General features: G+C 42.6%; 1 protein-coding gene across 2 annotated transcripts in view; it reads left to right on the top strand.

Annotated features, from left to right (window-relative positions):
* LOC129837433 (zinc finger protein 385D-like) overlaps positions 1-19292 on the top strand; it is a 47193-nt gene that overhangs the window by 12873 nt on the left and 15028 nt on the right. The window contains exons 3-4 of one of the 2 annotated variants that reach the window (XM_055903583.1): positions 16405-16512; positions 18039-18145. In XM_055903583.1, the coding sequence (XP_055759558.1) occupies positions 16405-16512; positions 18039-18145 (215 nt within the window). The remainder of the gene's footprint in view (positions 1-16404; positions 16513-18038; positions 18146-19292) is intronic. The other variant, XM_055903584.1, reaches the window with a different exon arrangement.

Raw genomic sequence — 19292 nt, 5'->3', positions numbered from 1 at the left:
TCAGCACAGGCAGGTGTTGCTTTGGGGGTGTAATGAAAGGAGTGAATGGGAAAAGTAGTTTCCAGTTAAGGGGGCTTTCTTCACCCCTGAAAATACCATTTATCTTTCCAGGGGCCTACATTTGTCTTGGAGAAACAATACAAACTCTATTTCCACTGTAGAGTAATCAGGAATGTGAGTTATTGATTCCTTCTCACCGATCTGCACGCTGGATAATTGCTTTGTAGTCCCGGACTGAGAATGACACATGGGCTTCAGCCAGGAGTCCCTAAAGCATCACAACCCATTTCAATCCCCCCCCTCTAAAAGTCAGTTATTCTATCAATACCAGTAATGGATATGTAGGTTTCAAATGCACTTGCGTGTAAGCATACAGCGTTATCTGTTTTTGCTTTGGATGATAAATGATAGCGGAGGAGCGCTGCGTGATTTGAAAAAAGAACAAAGGGCCGGAGACTATTTGCAGATTTTTATTTGATTTACGCAAGTCTCGTAACAGCTAATGGATTCTATAAATTGTATTCCCAGAAGGATAGCAGCTGAACCACCAAAGAGGAGAACGCAGTGGGGATCAGGACCACCCTTGTGGTGCGCCCTTTCAAATTACACCTGATGTAAAAATGCAATACAGCATATATGGTTAATGCAATGGTTGCTATCAGTTAGCACTCTGTACTTTTTAACCTCTGTCCCTAACAGTAGCTTTACGTGGCCAGCACTCTCTTAATGGTTTCTCCCACGATAACATTTCACTCTCCTGGGTAGCGGCCAGCAGAGCTCTCTCAGTAGGAATGCAGAGATAAACTGTGGAGCTAAAGCCAATTCTTTATGGGGATGCTCTGTGTCAGCAGCTCGCCTGGCAAAGTATTGTCAATACTTGTACACTTATATTTAGTAGTGCTTTCTCTCGTCTCAAGATTTGCAGTAAGCCCTCTCCAAAGTAGAATATTTACAAAATTGATTTAGATGGGACAATTATGTATGTTGTAAGTTATGTGAAAAGTTGACAATAAATCATACTGTACTAGATGTGTTACAGTGCATTCAAGGGTCTATGTAGCCCCAAAGTCTATGATATACAGATTGATTTATACTGGATCAACCAATGAACCCTTGAGTTTAAAATCTTTCATAAGAAGGAAACATGATTCTGTTGCATTATTAGTTGCTCTCAAAGTGGGCCAAGATTAGTAAGAAAAAGTGACAATGTATTAACCTTAAACTGTTCATCTGGCTATTTTAAGGATGTTCACCTGTTTTCTGTGTATTACCCAACTGCTCTTTCTCACACCCCTGGTAGAGGCATCTGTCCATTGTGGGGATGTGTGCGTGAGGTTCAGGTCTGCACGGTACCATGTTTCACTGCTAAACCAGAAACAGCTGGGGAGTCACGCAAGCAGTTTGCACCTGCAGCACCGATTGTTCCCTAATGTTAAGCACACTTGCCATGTACGGTCCCCGGGGACAGATTTAGTGGAGGAAAGATTTTCGCACCGAGACAAGGTTGACCCAGTGGATTTACGAGACTGACAAACTTTCAAGACTACATCATTGTTTAGATTGTTAGCCTCGAGCAGCTAGAGGTGCTGAACGTTCCTATCGTAGAAGATCTTTTGTGGTGTTTTGCCACACCCTACTTCGAGCTGGGATTCTGTGAACTTTTATACTTCCCTTCAGCTGTGCTAGTGAAAGGTTTATGATATGTATAGAAGTCTTCCTCCACATGTGTCCACCTGAGACTCCTGAAACATCCTCTGATTTGTAAACAAACTACAATTTCTAGAGCTCAGTAGTATTACAAACTTCAAAAGATATAATTCCTTGCATTCACATAAAAAAAGTATCATATCACTTCGAGCCAGGGCCGGCCCTAACCTTTTGGGGGCCATAGGCGGGAATTTGTTGGGTGCCCCCCCCCAGTTTCTGAAATAGCAAAAAAATATCTTGTAATCTGCTTGACACATTAAAGTTACTTACCTTACAGATACAAAGTCAGCTAATTTCCACTCCATTCATATGCAAATCCGTTTGATTCATACACTGGCTTGTCTGGCTGCCGTGTTTTTATTTTAAGCTACCCGTCCCTTATCCACACTGAAATAATAATATTTCAGTAGTCCTCTATTATGATAAAAAATATATATCTATCTCTCATAGCTCATTAGTACACCCTTGTGGTTGAATATATATGTACCTATTGTAGGTCCCAGGATACAACAATGAATAATGTTGAACTAACAAATAACATCAAAGGATACATTACCATTTATAACAACAAACAAACACCTTGTGAAACAGCTGTGAAAACCAACCTGACAATTTTTAAGATTTAAATATATAAACGTTGATATTTTTTGGGTACAGTTGTCATTCATTTATTTTCACCACATTTTTTGGAACACTCACATGGCAATCATAGACTGAAATACTGAATTCTGGTGTGTGGAATATAGAGGAGGTGGGTGCTGTGTGGGTGGGAGGTTCTGCCTGTCACTTGTTCTCAACAGCCAGTCTCAGAAGGGGGACGTGAAGAGGGAGACTACAAAGTCCAGGCACTGCTGCTCTCTTTGTTCTGAGTGTTTGCAGTGCTCGTGTTTTGAGTTCATCTGTGTATCTCACATATTATGTGCCCAGTATGATGGAGCAAGAACACTTTCTTAGCAGGTAATGACAACAGTAGCTGTAGATGTAATGAAAAGTTGGATGGCGGTTGATAATGAAGCATATCAGTTGGATTCACGTCTGGGTGTTAGGCAGAACTCCTAGGTCCTGGAGAACAGGAGCAGAGTAAAGGGAACAGAGTAGGAGACAGAGACATCAACAAGCAAACGCACAGGTTACATTTAATGTGATGGATTAGTGCAGTGTTACAAATGGAAGATATGTAATCTTTAACCCTTTTTGAAGGTATATCCTACCTCAAGTTGGTCCCCCACCTACTGGTCCCCCCGCCAACAGAGAATCAGACTGATACGAACTAAATGACTCTGTTGGTTGAGATACCTCCTGGGTATTGATAATCGATAGTACTAAAGTCATTTGGAGAGGTAAATTAAGGAGGTACATTTTTATAAGCTTTCTCAAATGTCAAGCAAAGCTTAACATACCTTGTCTCATGGACTTCAGCGAAGTGTAGGGCGTCAGGGCTTTCAGTGGTCGACCGTCCAACCACTCCAACTGGAGAAGATTATTGGCTTCCACCGAGTTAACCCTAGGAAGACAAAGACAAAAAATCAGTGTTGGGGACACTACAACTTCAGGTTATTTTGTGTGTAAATGCAAATAGTTATTATCTGAGGTGTTTATATTCACCTTAACAGATGGTGAACCCAGCTAGGAGCAAAAGAGCAGCGAGGTTTCCCAGGTCTCGCCTTCCTTTCGTCCTTCTACCAAACCAAGTCATTTACCCGGATGTCGAAGCACTTGCTCCCCTTCTTGAATCTCCTCCAGTAGCTCTCCTTCTGTTTCTCCTGTGCTTTGTCGATGTTCACTCCGACCTTGATTGATAATAGAAATAAATGCAATTATATTTCATATTATTACAATACATTTCTTACATATCTCTTGGAGGGCCAGAAAATAAATTAACAGCGGACAATCAAATCAAATTTCAAATCAAATGTATTTATATAGCCCTTCTTACATCAGCTGATATCTCAAAGTGCTGTACAGAAACCCAGCCTAAAACTCCAAACAGCAAGCAATGCAGGTGTAGAAGCACGGTGGCTAGGAAAAACTCCCTAGAAAGGCCAAAACCTAGGAAGAAACCTAGAGAGGAACCAGGCTATGAGGGGTGGCCAGTCCTCTTCTGGCTGTGCCGGGTGGAGATTATAACAGAACATGGCCAAGACGTTCAAATGTTCATAAATGACCAGCATGGTCAAATAATAATAATCACATTAGTTGTCGAGGGTGCAGCAAGTCAGCACCTCAGGAGTAAATGTCAGTTGGCTTTTCATAGCAGATCATTAAGAGTATCTCTACCGCTCCTGCGGTCTCTAGAGAGTTGAGAACAGCAGGTCTGGGACAGGTAGCACGTCCGGTGAACAGGTCAGGGTTCCATAGCCGCAGGCAGAACAGTTGAAACTGGAGCAGCAGCACGGCCAGGTGGACTGGGGACAGCAAGGAGTCATCATGACAGGTAGTCCTGAGGCATGGTCCTAGGGCTCAGGTCCTCCGAGAGAGAGAAAGAAAGAGAGAAAGAGAGAATTAGAGAGAGCATACTTAAATTCACACAGGACACCGAATAAGACAGGAGAAATACTCCAGATATAACAAACTGACCCTAGCCCCGCGACACATAAACTACTACAGCATAAATACTGGAGGCTGAGACAGGAGGCGTCAGGAGACACTGTGGCCCCATCCGATGATACCCCTGGACTGGGCCAAACAGGAAGGATATAACCCCACCCACTTTGCCAAAGCACAGCCCTCACACCACAGCCCCCACAATAATTTTTACCTGGTCAAAAACCACCACATCCTTCTCAGTCCGTGCCTGAAGGTGGTCCTTGAAAGCGTTCTGATCTGGTTCCACAACTTCCACCACATCAGGTGGGGTTTCAGTGATCTGAAAGTACGTTATGCAAAAATATCAATAGACCAACAACACTAAGTCAATCACACATTTGAAAGACTACAGTATATACAATTATTGTATATACAGTACAATTGCATTGTTTACTTCAGTCTGCTGCCGCTCCCGTCCGTACATCAGGCGATCGGCGAGTAGGAGTACTCGCCGATCGAGTACTCCACAACTCGCTGTTGTGTGCAAAGAGAATGACCTTCAGGTTGTCCTCTCACCGTTCCTGGAACCCGTCAAGGGACTTGCCCATGGCAGTCTTGAGTGTCTGGTTGGTCCGTTCATCCAAAATCTGGATGAGGGGTAGGAAAAGGATATCTATTGACAATGTAAAATATTGAAACATGTCTTATGTACCATAAAATAAAATTTAAAAAACAGAATATAACCAATAACATCCGTACCTTGTTTCACTCAAGATGGCCTCAGGAGAACTGTGGGTGTTGAAGATGTCCATCACCTTGATGGTGGCCTCGCCAGTCTCGTCCTTGATTGGCATCATACAAAACAAAAATCTATTTTTGGTTCCAAGCTCCCTTTTTAATAGGTTACAGAAGGGAATTTAGAGTTAAGCACGTACTCTTCCTTACTGACCTTAATGGATATCGCCTCCACCTACTTGGTAAAGTGATTAGTCACCGTCAGACACCAGCGGTTGCCATTCCTGGATTTAGTGAAGGGTCCGATCAGATCCACCCCTAACATTTTAAAGTGTATTCTTACCCGTATCTGTGTCATGCAGTATGCAGATTTGCACACACACACACACACACACACACACACACACACACACACACACACACACACACACACACACACACACACACACACACACAGACACACACAGACACACACAGACACACACAGACACAGACACAGACACAGACACAGACACACCTACACACCTACGCACACGCACACACACACACACACACACACACACACACACACACACACACACAGACACATTCAATAATAAATAAAGCAACCATTACAAAACAACTTATCAGTGCAAAAATGGTATTGTTACACTTACCGATCATGGTGAAACAACTTTGATGGGCTTCAACTCTGGCGCCACAGTCTTCACCCTCTCAAATTTAGCTTCTGGCAGGCTAGACAGGTACTGACCTTTTAGCACAGAGTCACATTGAAACACCGTGTGCTCTCTGATATGACATTCATTGAAATCACAATCATTTCAGATATAATAGAATGTGATTGATAAACAAAAGGTTATTTCACTTGCCCAGCTGTCCACATCCTTGACAAGCCCACGCCAGAAGAAGCGTAGGTTTATTTTGGCAATCATGCGCTTCATTCTGAAATGGCCAGATGCTTTCGGTCTGCACGGCCTCCTTAATAAAAAGCACCCTGCTGTGTGGCTGGCCATCCCTCCCTCGTAGGTACATGTGATTGCCTAACAAGTTGGAAGAGAAGAGTTGTTGAAATAGTGATGTCTAAGTCAATTTGCAGTGCTGTCTTTCTCTGTTTCTCTCTCTCCATCTCTCTCTGTCTTCCACTTTCATCCTTTCTTTAAAATGTTCTCCCCCCTCTGTCTGTCTGTCTGTCTGTCTGTCTGTCTGTCTGTCTGTCTGTCTGTCTGTCTGTCTGTCTGTCTGTCTGTCTGTATGTATATGTCTGTCTAGCAAAGACACCTAGTTAAGTGCAGTTGGAATGATCATAATTGCTCACACCTATCCATTTGATTGATCAGGGTTTATTATAGCTAGATACCTCAATATGACAGACATATAACTACATGTATTGCTATCAACATGTACAGTAGATGACTAACTAGCTAGACGGAACAATGGTTGTTGAAAAATGGTTATCTAACAGAAGTTAACTGCTTAACATTACCCTGAATTATGAATTTGTGAATTTCTCTGCCCCCTACGAAATTTGCTTCTCTTGTCGAGATCAGTGGTGCCTTCATGGTACTTTGCCTGGTTGGAAAGATAAATTGGTAATTCGGCCAGGATTACTATAAATTTAGATAGTCTACCCAGCTAATTTACCAATCTAAAAAATATTAGCTGACATGGGCAAACAAAACGGTCACTGAGTTTATCAAGAAGTGGATAGGAGATGTTGTACCCACTGTGACTATTCAAACCTACCCTAACCAGAAACTGTGGATAGATTGCAGCATTCACATAAAACTGAAAGCACGAAACACTGTATTTAACCATGACAAGGTGACGGGGAATATCGCAGAATGCAAACAGAGTAGTCGTTCCCTCCGCAAGGCAATCAAACAGGCAAAATGTCAATATCGAGACAAAGTGGAGTTGCAATTCAACGGCTTAGACACTAGACATATGTGGCAGGGTCTACAGACAATCACAACTACAAAAGGAAAACCAGCCACGTCGCGGATACCGACGTCTTGCTGCCAGACAAACTAAACACCTTCTTTGCCCACTTTGAGGATAATACAGTGCCACCGATGCGACCAGCTACCAAGGAATGTGGGCTCTCCTTCTCCGTGGCTAATGTGAGTAAAACATTTAAACGTGTTAACCCTCGCAAGGCTGCCGACCCAGACGGCATCCCTAGTCACGTTCTCAGAGCATGCGCAGACCAGCTGGCTGGTGTGTTTACGGACATATTCAATCTCTCCCTATCCCAGTCTGCTGTCCCTACATGCTTCACGATGGCCACCATTATTCCGATGTAATCGCCATCACACTGCACACTGCCCTATCCCATCTGGACAAGAGGAATACCTATGTAAGAATGCTGTTCATTGACTATAGCTCAGCATTCCACACCATAGGACCCTCCATTCTCATCATTAAGCTTGAGGCCCTGGGTCTCAAATCTGCCCTGTGCAATTGGGTCCTGGACTTCCTGACGGGCCGCCCCCAGGTGGTGAAGGTAGGAAACAACATCTCCACTTCGCTGATCCTCAACACTGGGGCCCCACAAAGGTGCGTGCTCAGCCCCCTCCTGTACTCCCTGTTCACCCATGACTGCGTGGCCATGCACAACTCAATCATCAAGTTTGCAGACGACAAAACAGTAGTAGGCTTGATTACCAACAACGATGAGACAGCCTACAGGGAGGAGATGAGGGCTCTCGGAGAGTGTGGTGTCAGGAAAATGACCTCTCACTCAACGTCAACATAACAAAGGAGATGATCGTTGACTTCAGGAAACAGCAGAGGGAGCACCCCCATCAACAGCAGTGGAGAAAGTGAAAGTTTTAAGTTCCCCTGCATACATATCACTGACAAACTGAAATGGTCCAACCACACAGACAGTGTGGTGAAGAAGGCGCAACAACGCCTCTTCAACCTCAGGAGGCTGAAGAAATGTGGCTTGTCACCTAAAACCCTCACAAACTTTTACAGATGCCAAATTGAGACCGTCCTGTCGGGCTGTATCACCGCCTGGTACGGAAACTGTACCATCCTACAACTGCAGGGCTCTCCAGAGGGTAGTGCGGTCCGCACAACACATCACCGGGGGCAAACTACCTGCCCTCCAGGACACCTATAGCACCCGATGTCACAGGAAGGCCAAAAAGAACATCAAGGACAACAACAACCCGAGCCACTGCCTGTTCACCCTGCTATCATCCAGAAGGCGAGGTCAGTACAGGTGCATCAAAGCGGGGACCGAGAGACTGAAAACAGCTTCTGTCTCAAGGCCATCACACTGTTAAACAGCCATCACTAGCACAGAGAGGCTGCTGCTTATATACAGACTTGAAATCATTGGTCACTTTAAGAAATGAAACACTGGTCACTTTAATAATGCCACTTTAATAATGTTTACATATCTTGCATTACTCATCTCATATATGTATATGTATATACTGTATTCTATACTATCTATTGCATCTTAACCTATGTCTCTCTGACATTGCTCATCCATATATTTATACATTCTTATTCCATTCCTTACTTAGACGTGTGTGTATTAGGATTTTGTTGTGGAATTGTTAGATATTGCTGCACTGTCAGAACTAGAAGCCCAAGCATTTCGCTACATTCACAACAACATCTGCTAACCATGTGCATGTAACCAATAAACTTGATTTGATTTGACTGTCAGTAAGAAAAGGAAAACTGCTGATGCACCACCAAATGTAGAAATTGTGTATTCTACTGTTCTTAACAGTAAGTTCCCCAAAAATATTTAAATGTTGGTCCTCGGTCCTGGGGCCCCCTCTGGGTGCACGTTTTGGTTTTTGTCCTAGCTCTATACAGCTGATTAAAATAACCAACTCATCATCAAGCTTGGATTATTTGAATTAGATGTATAGTACTAATCAAATCAAATGAAACTTTATTTGTCACATGCGCCGAATACAACAAGTGTAGACTTTACCGTGAAATGCTTACCTACAAGCCCTTAACCAACAGTGCAGTTTAAGAATAAGAAAATATTTACCAAGTAGACTAAAATAAAAAGTAATAATAAAAAGTAACACAATAAGAATAAGAATAACAAGGCTATATACAGGGGGCACCGGTACTGAGTCACTGTGTGGGGTACGGGCTAGTTGAGGTAATCGATACATGTAGGTGGGGGCGAAGTGACTATGCATAGGTAATAAACAACAGCGAGTAGCAGCAATGTACAAAAGGCGGGGGGGGTGTCAATGTAAATTGTCACGGTGGCGATTTTATGAATATTTCATGCAGTCTTATGGCTTGGGGGTAGAAGCTGTTGAGGAGCCTTTTGGTCCTAGACTTGGCGCTCCGGTACTGCTTGCCGTACGGTAGCAGAGAAAACAGTCTATAACTTGGGTGACTGGAGTCTCGGACAATTGTATGGGCTTTCCTCTGACACCGCCTATTATATAGGTCCTGGATGGCAGGAAGCTTGGCCCCAGTGATGTACTGGGCCGTACGCACTACCCTCTGTAGTGCCTTACGGTCAGATGCCGAGCAGTTGCTATACCAGGCGGTGATGCAACTGGTCATGATGCTCTCGATGGTGCAGCTGTAGAACCTTTTGAGGACCTGGGGACCCATGCCAAATCTTTTCAGTCTCCTGAGGGGGAAAAGGTTTTGTCGTGCCCTCTTCACGACTGTCTTGGTATGTTTGGACCATGATAGTTTGTTGGTGATGTGGACACCAAGGAACTTGAAACTCTCAACACGCTCCACTACAGCCCCGTCAATGTAATCCATGATCAGCTCCTTAGTCTTGCTCACATTGAGGGAGAGGTTGTTGTCCTGGCACCACACTGCCAGTTCTCTGATCTCCTCCCTATAGGCCGTTTCATCATTGTCGGTGATCAGACCTACCACTGTTGTCGTCAGCAAACTTACTAGGGCAAAAACCAAAGTGTGCATCCAGAGGGGGCCCTAGGACCAAGTTTGGGAACCCCTTACTTAGGTGACCACCTACGTAGCTTACAGTATACCAAGGGCCAGCCCTGCTTCAAGCAGTGTAGGCATATGTGTAAAACCCTTGAATTCATTAGTATTAAAGTGTTCACCATTATTATATTCTGAGTTTGCAGGTAAGCCATGCATTTCTCTATTTCAAGGCATTGATTTGGAAAAGAGGAATTCAATAGCAATGTAGGTTTTTCTTTCATTATCATGAATATTGGCCTTGTTTGATATTCATGGAGAATATTATGAGAAGATAAATTGTTTCATCTTAGATTTCATTGAACCATGTCACGAGAGAATAACTCCCCTCGGTGCAGTGGGGTGTTGCCAGAGAGGTGTGATAGATTGATAGATTAGAAATTGGGTTATGAAGGAATTTAGCAAAACACTACTGGACCACATCAACTTGATCTATGGTACACCAATGAATTGTGATGTATATGCGAAAGATGAAATCACGTTTTATTGTGGTGAGTTTGGCTCAAGACCTGGGAAGATATTGTATTGCTGTTGTAGATGGATTCATTCAATTAAGTTGATTTGTTGGGGGGGGGGGGGGGGGGGGGGGGGCGTTGTTTCATAATGTTCAAGGCTACTTTTTTTAGGTGTTAGTTAGGGTTTTTATATCATGTCACGCATGACAGGTCTATGGATAAAGACAATTTGATGGAGCTCAGATGTGCTTTGTTCTGAGGCAAGGGGTGGGTGGGGCAGGGGTGAAGGGGTTAAGGCGTTACATTTTCATCTGAGAAAGGTCGGGGACAGTGTGAGGCAGCCAGGTGGCTCTGGGAAGCAGAGGAGACACCCTAGTTCAATATTTCATCCTGACGGATCTTGATGGTGTGAGAGGGGTCAGCGGTGAAGACCGATGGGAAAATGCTAAAGTACCACTCATAGTGGAGAAAATACAATCTGAGACAAGAAGCAGAAAGCCGAGGGATAGATAAGTGGAACGAGAGGCGCAATGGAGAAAAAGAGCAGAGAAAGAGAGCGGGAGAAAGAATGGGTTATGAGGAGAGATTGGAGAAATAGAGAGGGAGAGAGAGAATTATCATTATGCTTGCTCTGTATTCATCAAAAGTAGTCCATTCAGTCCCTCTCTCTCTCTCTCTCTCTCTCTCTCTCTCTCTCTCTCTCTCTCTCTCTCTCTCTCTCTCTCTCTCTCTCTCTCTCTCTCTCTCTCTCTCTCTCTCTCTCTCTCTCTCTCTCTCTCTCTCTCTCTCTCTCTCTCTCTCTCTCTCTCTCTCTCTCTCTCTCTCTCTCTACCTCTCTCTTTCTACCTCTCTCTCTCTACCCTCTCTCTCTCTCTCTCTCTCTCTCTCTCTCTCTCTCTCTCTCTCTCTACCTCCTCTCTCTCTCTCTCTCTCTCTCTCTCTCTCTCTCTCTCTTCTCTACTTATATTTTAATCATTTAACACTCTTATTTAGCGTTACTGACAGTAAGTGCCTGTATCAAGGGGAACAACAGCATAAAACGTACATTCTTTTATAAATCCAAAACCTCTTAAAACCCCTTAAAAAGCAGTAATATCCACAGGAGCAATATGCGTAATGAACCCCCACCCCAGCCTTCTGTGCGGCATATTGAATAAGAAGCCCAATTGAAGAGCTTCCCCTTTGCATAGTAATGATAGACACACACAAGTACAGTACACACACAAATACCACTGAGATCCACTAGACCTATTTTCCTCTACACATGATGAAGAAACACACTCAAATCATTTTCAGTTTGGGATGCTTCAACCCTAAGGAAGAGAGATAAACAAGTGCAACAATAGAAAGAAAACAGACTGTTCCCTGGGACTTTCTGAGCCAAGTTAACACTTTGAAGAAGATCAAATTGATCTGTACTAACGGAATAATATTCCTATTCGAATATTAAATTGAATCAAGATTCTATGAGTTTCATTCTACTCACTGTCACTGTGAATGTTCCTATCCCGTGACCCACTCAAGTACACTATGGGGAAATTCCTTCTCGTCTCTCTCTCTCTCTTCTCCCTCATTCTCCCTCTCTCTCTCCACCTGTTGCAAACAAATCCATACTACACCATATTCACTTCTCACAGTACATGATTACGAAAAAGTACTCAAAGTTTAACAGTTGTACTAAGGAAAATTGATTGATCTTTCTCTACCTCTGTCTTTCACTATCTTCAGGGGATAAATCCACTAGTCTGTGCGCTCAGTTTACAGCAGACTCTCTTCTCCTAACCCCTCAGACCTCATTGCTTCCTCTCTTCCCCTCTCAACTTCCTCTCATGTGATAAGGGTCTGCGTTTTTATTAACACCTGGGAAGCGTGTTGTTTCTCATTATAAGTTATGAGCGTCCCCCGCGTTTGACTTGCAAATGTTTTGGTGTGGCAACAATCTATAGCGGCGTGGCTGATGATAACTAACTGACTGGCCTAGGCAGCGAGGTAATTGGGAAACGCATAGGACGGAGGATTACTTTTGACAGGTCATTCATCCCACTTTAGTTAATGGTAAGCGTGCCTGGCGGCCGTGAATGGAACATTCAGACCTCACGGTGGGGGCTGGCTCAGTGTGTTGACCAGTCATTCCCCCTCTCTCTCTCCCTCTCTCTCTCATTCTCTCTCTCTCTCTGATGCCATCACATCACTGCAGTGGTGGAATCCTAAACAGTAGACTACGAGGACACATAAAGCATAAGTATGTTATTGGGCAGCATTTGAGCTGATGGCCACAGTCTTTTACTAAATGTATAAGAACACAAATACTATTATTTTGAATATAATACACACACACTGCCACTGCGTCTCATCACTGTCTAGTCTTGTTGCATTATCTCCTGCTCTGAGTGAACCGGTCTCACGGCCGTTGCGCTCAACTGTCCGACAGACAGGCTGCTGTCGGCTGTCGGATAGTATCCATTAAACAGCCTGGTTATTCCTCTATCGTCAGGGGCGATGGTCCCCTGACATCTCCCCAGCACATCAGCATGAATCACAGAGGACACATGAATGAAAGGAGACACTCTCTCGGACGGAGAGAATAAAATAGGGAAAACTACACGTCCGTGGGCTTTGATAACAGGCGTGTGACTTAGCATGAAGATGTGTGTGTGGATGGGGAGATATCTCAATGGAAGCCGGCTCCCAGCAGGAGGTTCTCTGTGGAGTATGTGGCGCAGTGGGTGGCTGATGGGAGAGTCTGATGGAGGAATGATGTGTCGCTAGGAATGCAGCTGTGCTGACTAAGGCCCTGTTCACACTCAAGTGTGAACTGATTTACAACACATTTGTTTAAACGGTTGTGATACAACAGCGTTTTTCTGCACCAAAATAATTACACAAGTGCTGTGGAGATACCGTAAAAAATGTTTTGCAGACAAGCTCTATCAGGTTGTACCACCATTGTGTCAAATACGTTGTACATCAGTTGTACAACCGGAGTGTGTACGGGGCCTTAGACCGCAGGCGAGTGGTGGAGGACTGTGTAATGGACAGATTTTATACAGTAGATCTAGAAGAGAGTTCTGTGAATGTTATGTGATCAGGTTATGTGAACACGCACTGAATATACACCAAGGTTACTTGTGCGAAGTTACCCTAGTAACTTTGGTGTATTGTGTGTTTATTATTCTAAGTCTACATAGCCCTGTCCCAATATTCATTTGACACTGATTGTGATGGTATTTCTGCATTTCTGACCTTCACGCCCAGTGCGTGTTTTAAGTAGAAGGTCATCCTTTTTTTCGTGGCACAGATGTTTCTCACACTCGATACGTTTCCAGTCCTCCATATTAGCCTATTTCCCAGCAGGCTGTAGCTAATGTATCGGTACTGAAGTTTTCCCTGCCAGGGACCTGTGCCAGATTTATGTCATCTTCACTCCAAAACTTGGGTGAGATTTACAATGGAAGAATGTTGCGTAACACACGTTTCTTCAATTCACCCACAGTATAACTCTACTCACGAACTTGTTGACATTTTATGATTGCGTTAATCCAGTTATGTTCTTGTAGAATGTTCCCTTTTAACAGTATAGTTATTGCCCTATAGATCTAGATCTATAGACAGGTGGGTTATTTAGCAATGAACTGATGCGTGTGTAACTATGGAGCACAACAGGCGGGGTTGGCTTAAAATCAAAGGATTGTTGACATGTCAACTATATTCCCTCTCCAAATCTTTATTGAAAACATAAATACATTTGCACAATGAGCACTTATTGTCTCTCAAATATATTGTTACTGTAGTTGGTTAGCTAGCTAGCAAATGTTTGTCACACTAGCATAGACGTGACAAGAGTCAGAAACACCTCAAAACGATGTTATCAAGTACAAGATGCAACAAGCTGAAACGATCCACCTATGATTCCCCACATGGCAGCTTCTTGTCATTGTTGCTAGCGATTTGACGGTCCAGAATCAAAACAACCCACAGACTTCTGCTGTGGACGCTCGTGCATCGTTTTTGTGACATTGTCAGCTAACCCATCTATATACACTACCCTTTAAAAGTTTGAGGTCACTAAGAAATGTCCTTCTTTTGAAAGAAAAGCAATGTTTTTGTCCATTTAAAATAACATCAAATTGATCAGAAATACAGTGTAGACATTGTTAATGTTGCAAATGACTGTTGTAGCTGGAAACGGCAGATTTTTTATGGAATATCAACATAGGCGTACAGAGGCCCATTATCAGCAATCATCACTCCTGTGTTCCAATGGCACATTCTGTTAGCTAATCCAAGTTTAGTTCCTGTGTGCAGTGTCTGTGTTATTTTGCCCATCTTAATATTTTATTTTTATTGGCCAGTCTGAGATATGGCTTTTTCTTTGCAACTCTGCCTAGAAGGCCAGCATCCCGGAGTCGCCTCTTCACTGTTGATGTTGAGACTGGTGTTTTGCTGGTACTATTTACTGAAGCTGCCAGTTGAGGATTTGTGAGGCGTCTGTTTCTCAAACTAGACACTCTAATGTACTTGTCCTCTTGCTCAGTTGTGCACCAGGGCCTCCCACTCCTCTTTCTATTCTGGTTAGAGCCATTTTGCTCTGTTCTGTGAAGGGAGTAGTACACAGCGTTGTACGAGATCTTCAGTTTCTTGGCAATTTCTCGCATAGTATAGCCTTCATTTCTCAGAACAAGAATAGACTGACGAGTTTCAGAAGAAAGTTCTTTGTGTCTGGCCATTTTGAGCCTGTAATCGAAACCACACATGCTGATGCTCCAGATACTCAACTAGTCTAAAGAAGGCCAGTTTTATTGCTTCTTTAATCAGAACAACAGTTTTCAGCTGTGCTAACATAATTGCAAAAGGGTTTTCTAATGATCAATTAGCCAACATTAACAATGTCTACACTGTATTTTTTTATCAATTTGATGTTATTTTAATGGGCAAAAAAATGTGCTTTTCTTTCAAGAACAAGGACATTTCTAAGTGACTCCAAACTTTTGAACAGTAGTGTATATCTGACCTCTTTTTTTACACGGATATATTCAAAGCCATTGCTACCCCGCCTAATTATTGTCATTTTAATTCCAAATTCAAAGTTTCAATCCAATTTTAACCCAATTATTTTGAGTTTACTAATCTAATGCATAAAACAACAGGTAGCTCCCCCTAATCCAGCTCTAACAATGGAACTTTTCTCTGTGTCGGATGGCTCTTCACTCCTTTAAGCTCGGTCAGTAGACAGATTGAGGTGCAAACAATATCAAACAGAGAGAAAGAGGGTGCAGCAACACATGATAAAGGAAGTAAATGCTTCAACAGAAGTATCTTTTACACCTTCTTCCTGCCCTAAACTTCTAGAATTTGATCTATAGACTTTTTTGGGGGGGTACAGCACGACGTTGTTTGAATTGATCATGTGCTATTGGCTGATGATTATTGAACTCGATTTGAACAATGAAAGACCAAAGAGAGAGTGAACAATTACATTTTATTGTGTCTACTGACTAAGATTAATGTGCACTATGTCTGTGTCTGAGTTGGAAGACAGCTGCTGTAGTTAATATTAAACGTCTAACCCCCGAAGAAGCTCTAAAGCAGGGCTCATCAACTATATTCAGCCGCGGGCCAATCTTTTCTTGAGCGGATGGTCAGGGGGCCGGAACATAATTACAAATAATTTGTAGACTGCAAATTGGCCGCAAGAAGCCCAAACATATATAATATTTGACTAAAACATAATAATTTCAAACCTTGCTTTGTATACGATCACATATATCTCTCTACTATGGAACAGATTTCCAAAATTAAAATCACTTGTAGCTGATTTGCTGGTGTTTTTACAGTCTTTTGTGTCCAGCAATAAAAAATAAAAAATAATACAAAGAAATCAGCTGCCGCAAGTTAGGGAACCCTGCTCTGAAGCAAATCATTTTCTCTTTCCACCCCACCAAGGGATGTAAGGTGGTTGATTTAGAGGTCTGCTCTAACACTGTATCTCACTTAGATTCTATACTCTCCTCTCTCCCCCCAGATGGACCCAGTTCAGAAAGCTGTTATGCATCACACGTTTGGAGTTCCTCCCTTGGCGAAGAGAAGACACGTCTCGTGCAGCGTGTGCCAACTGAGATTCAACTCACAGGTGAGTGAGCTTCGGGGTACCAAATGCCCTCGATGAATCCAGTGTTGTGTTGTGTTGAGTCGTACTGACCTGAATAACAAAGCACAACGGTCCACTCCTACATGTTCGACCCATATTTACAGGATCACGGAAGACGTTGACGAGGTCATACTTCAAGCAAAGTCTTGCTTGAAACATAAGACATAATGGGCTCATGAATCTTGAAAATTATATGTAATTTGTTATAAAAGGGGACACATTGCATTCTTATATAAGATGTCAGTTGTGAAATAGCACATGATGTCACTTGTCTCATATGAGGATGTTTTCTGAATAATATATCCAGCACAACATGCCGTCTTTGTAATCTAGGGCAACTTTCTTGTAAAGGCTTTAAAGTTGGAGTAAGCAACTGTTATCTTGCAATACATTACAGCAGTTGTTTAATAATAAACAAAGTAGTTCTGATATAACCCTCATTACTAAAATGCATGGAAGCTGAATATACAATTTCCTTATTCGTACCATCAATACGCATTTTCCTACAATTGAAAACACATTTTTGAGCCAGGGGTAGTTAATTCAGTAGCATTACAAAATGGCATTGTCATACTTCCTCCTCTAAGGAAGCTAGCTATCTATTCAGGGCCCCAATGTGCTAGTGATTACTCAATGCGGCGGTTATTATTTCTTCAGCATTGAGGTCTAGCCCAGGATAATCATCATCCATTCCAGCCATCAATCACAACTCCTGAGCAAACAGATAAAGATGGTGTTTACCTATCAAATCTCCGTGGTACCGGGATAGGGAGAATAAATTTCAGTTTGATGTCACTTGGGCATCAAAAATACTTTATCATCTTTGCAGATTGACTATATAGGAGTTTAAATTGGATGGAGAAACCTGGTGGACTTGGAGGTTGTTTGGGTGGTGGATGGTGCGTGTAGCTTAGCTTACTTTGGTGAAGAACGGAATACCTGAACTTTTGAGTGGTGAAAAAAACTAAAATACATACAATATGATTTAATTAAAGCGGCCTTTCCATTGTACCATATAATTGGGATATTCCCACCCAGTTTTCCTCTGCGCTAAGTCAAAAATGCCCCAATAAGCTGACACAGCTCTCAAATATCTTGCTGAAAGAGTAAAACTATTTTTACCTTGAGTCATTCAACCTGAGGAGAGAACTACTGATGTTCTGATTGGTGACCAGTAAAACACAAGCCACAAACACACTCACTACCCCCAAACCAGTCTCACACTGTGGAGAACTTCACACTCACTACCCCCAAACCAGTCTCACACAGTGGAGAACTTCACACTCACTACCCCCAAACCAGTCTCACACTGTGGAGAACTTCACACTCACTACCCCCAAACCAGTCTCACACTGTGGAGAACTTCACACTCACTCTCTCCACCTCTTGCTTGGCTGTTGACAGAAAATGTCAGTCTATAAAAAGGGCCTGAAGTATCTGCTTTTCTTCTTCAACTTGCTGCCCTGGATCGATGAATACATCCTTATGAGTGTCTCCATCTACCAAAGTGAATATGGATGGAAGCAGTATTGCAGATGAAGCAGTCCCAGCTCTAAACCTGAGTCATCATCATGGTGTTTGGCTTCCTGGGTTGTGTTGGAGCTGTTGTGACAAGGTAGGGGTGGTATACAGAAGATAGCCCTATTTGGTAAAAGATAAAGTCCATATTATGGCAAGAACAGCTCGAATAAGCAAAGAGAAACCACAGTCCATCATTACTTTAAGACATGAACGTTAGTCAATCCTGAAGTTAAAGTTTGAAGTTTCTTGAAGTGCAGTCGCAAAAACCATCAAGCGCTATGATGAAACTGGCTCTCATGAGGACCGCCACAGGAAAGGAAGACCCAGAGTTACCTCTGCTGCAGGGGATAAGTTCAATAGAGTTACCAGCCTCAGAAATTGCAGCCCAAATAAATGCTTCACAGAGTTCAAGTAACAGACACGTGGTTTTATTGATCTAATTACACCGCCAGCAAGATATTTCCCTACAGCCACCCATATACTGTAATATAGTGACTATAACCCAACCAAAAAATGTCACCAGTTTGGCTGATCTATATGTTTAGAGTATATTTTAAGAATGATTTAAAGAATGCACAGAACATGAAATATCACACGTGGGAATGCACTTGAATTTTTCTGTGCGATGATTGACTAACTAAATGGCTAATTGACAGTCTTATTTGGTAAGATGTCTTTCTCACTTATAGACCATCCAAAAACGAATTGCCTCCTTCCCCACCTTAATCTGGTCTGTGTCAAATCTCAAGTATCGTTAAGGCAATTCTTCCACATCATTGCTCTAATGAAAGATTAATTATGGTCTTGATTACACTAAACACTCATCCATATCACTTGTCTTCTGGCAAAGATCTACTGATGGCTTGGATAACTGGAGCATGACACAAGGAAGCAATATATTGGAGGAAAGATAACATAGACATTAACCAGGTTTCCATCCAATCTTTTTATGCGTGTAAAGAACATGTTGGATAAAAAATGTTGTGACAGGCCTGATGGAAACAGCAAATTTGTCAGAAAACGTTCCAAATATCAACCAAACAAAATACGCTAGACAAGGTGGGATCTTTTTGTGTCTGTAAAATTAATGATGCGAGAAATGGCGGTGGAAATGCCTTTATGCGCAAATTCTATTGATAGAATGACCATCATATCGAATGAAATTTGAAGTCACGCGATGATATTGTGTGGTCCTTCCCCTACGACTCGTTTAGCAGGCTGTATATTAGGCTACAGATGAA

The sequence above is a fragment of the Salvelinus fontinalis genome, chromosome 38 (assembly GCF_029448725.1).
Source record: "Salvelinus fontinalis isolate EN_2023a chromosome 38, ASM2944872v1, whole genome shotgun sequence".
NCBI classification, from domain to species: domain Eukaryota; kingdom Metazoa; phylum Chordata; class Actinopteri; order Salmoniformes; family Salmonidae; genus Salvelinus; species Salvelinus fontinalis.
Note: the sequence above shows the minus strand (reverse complement) of the source record. Positions and strands in the feature narration are given on the sequence as shown.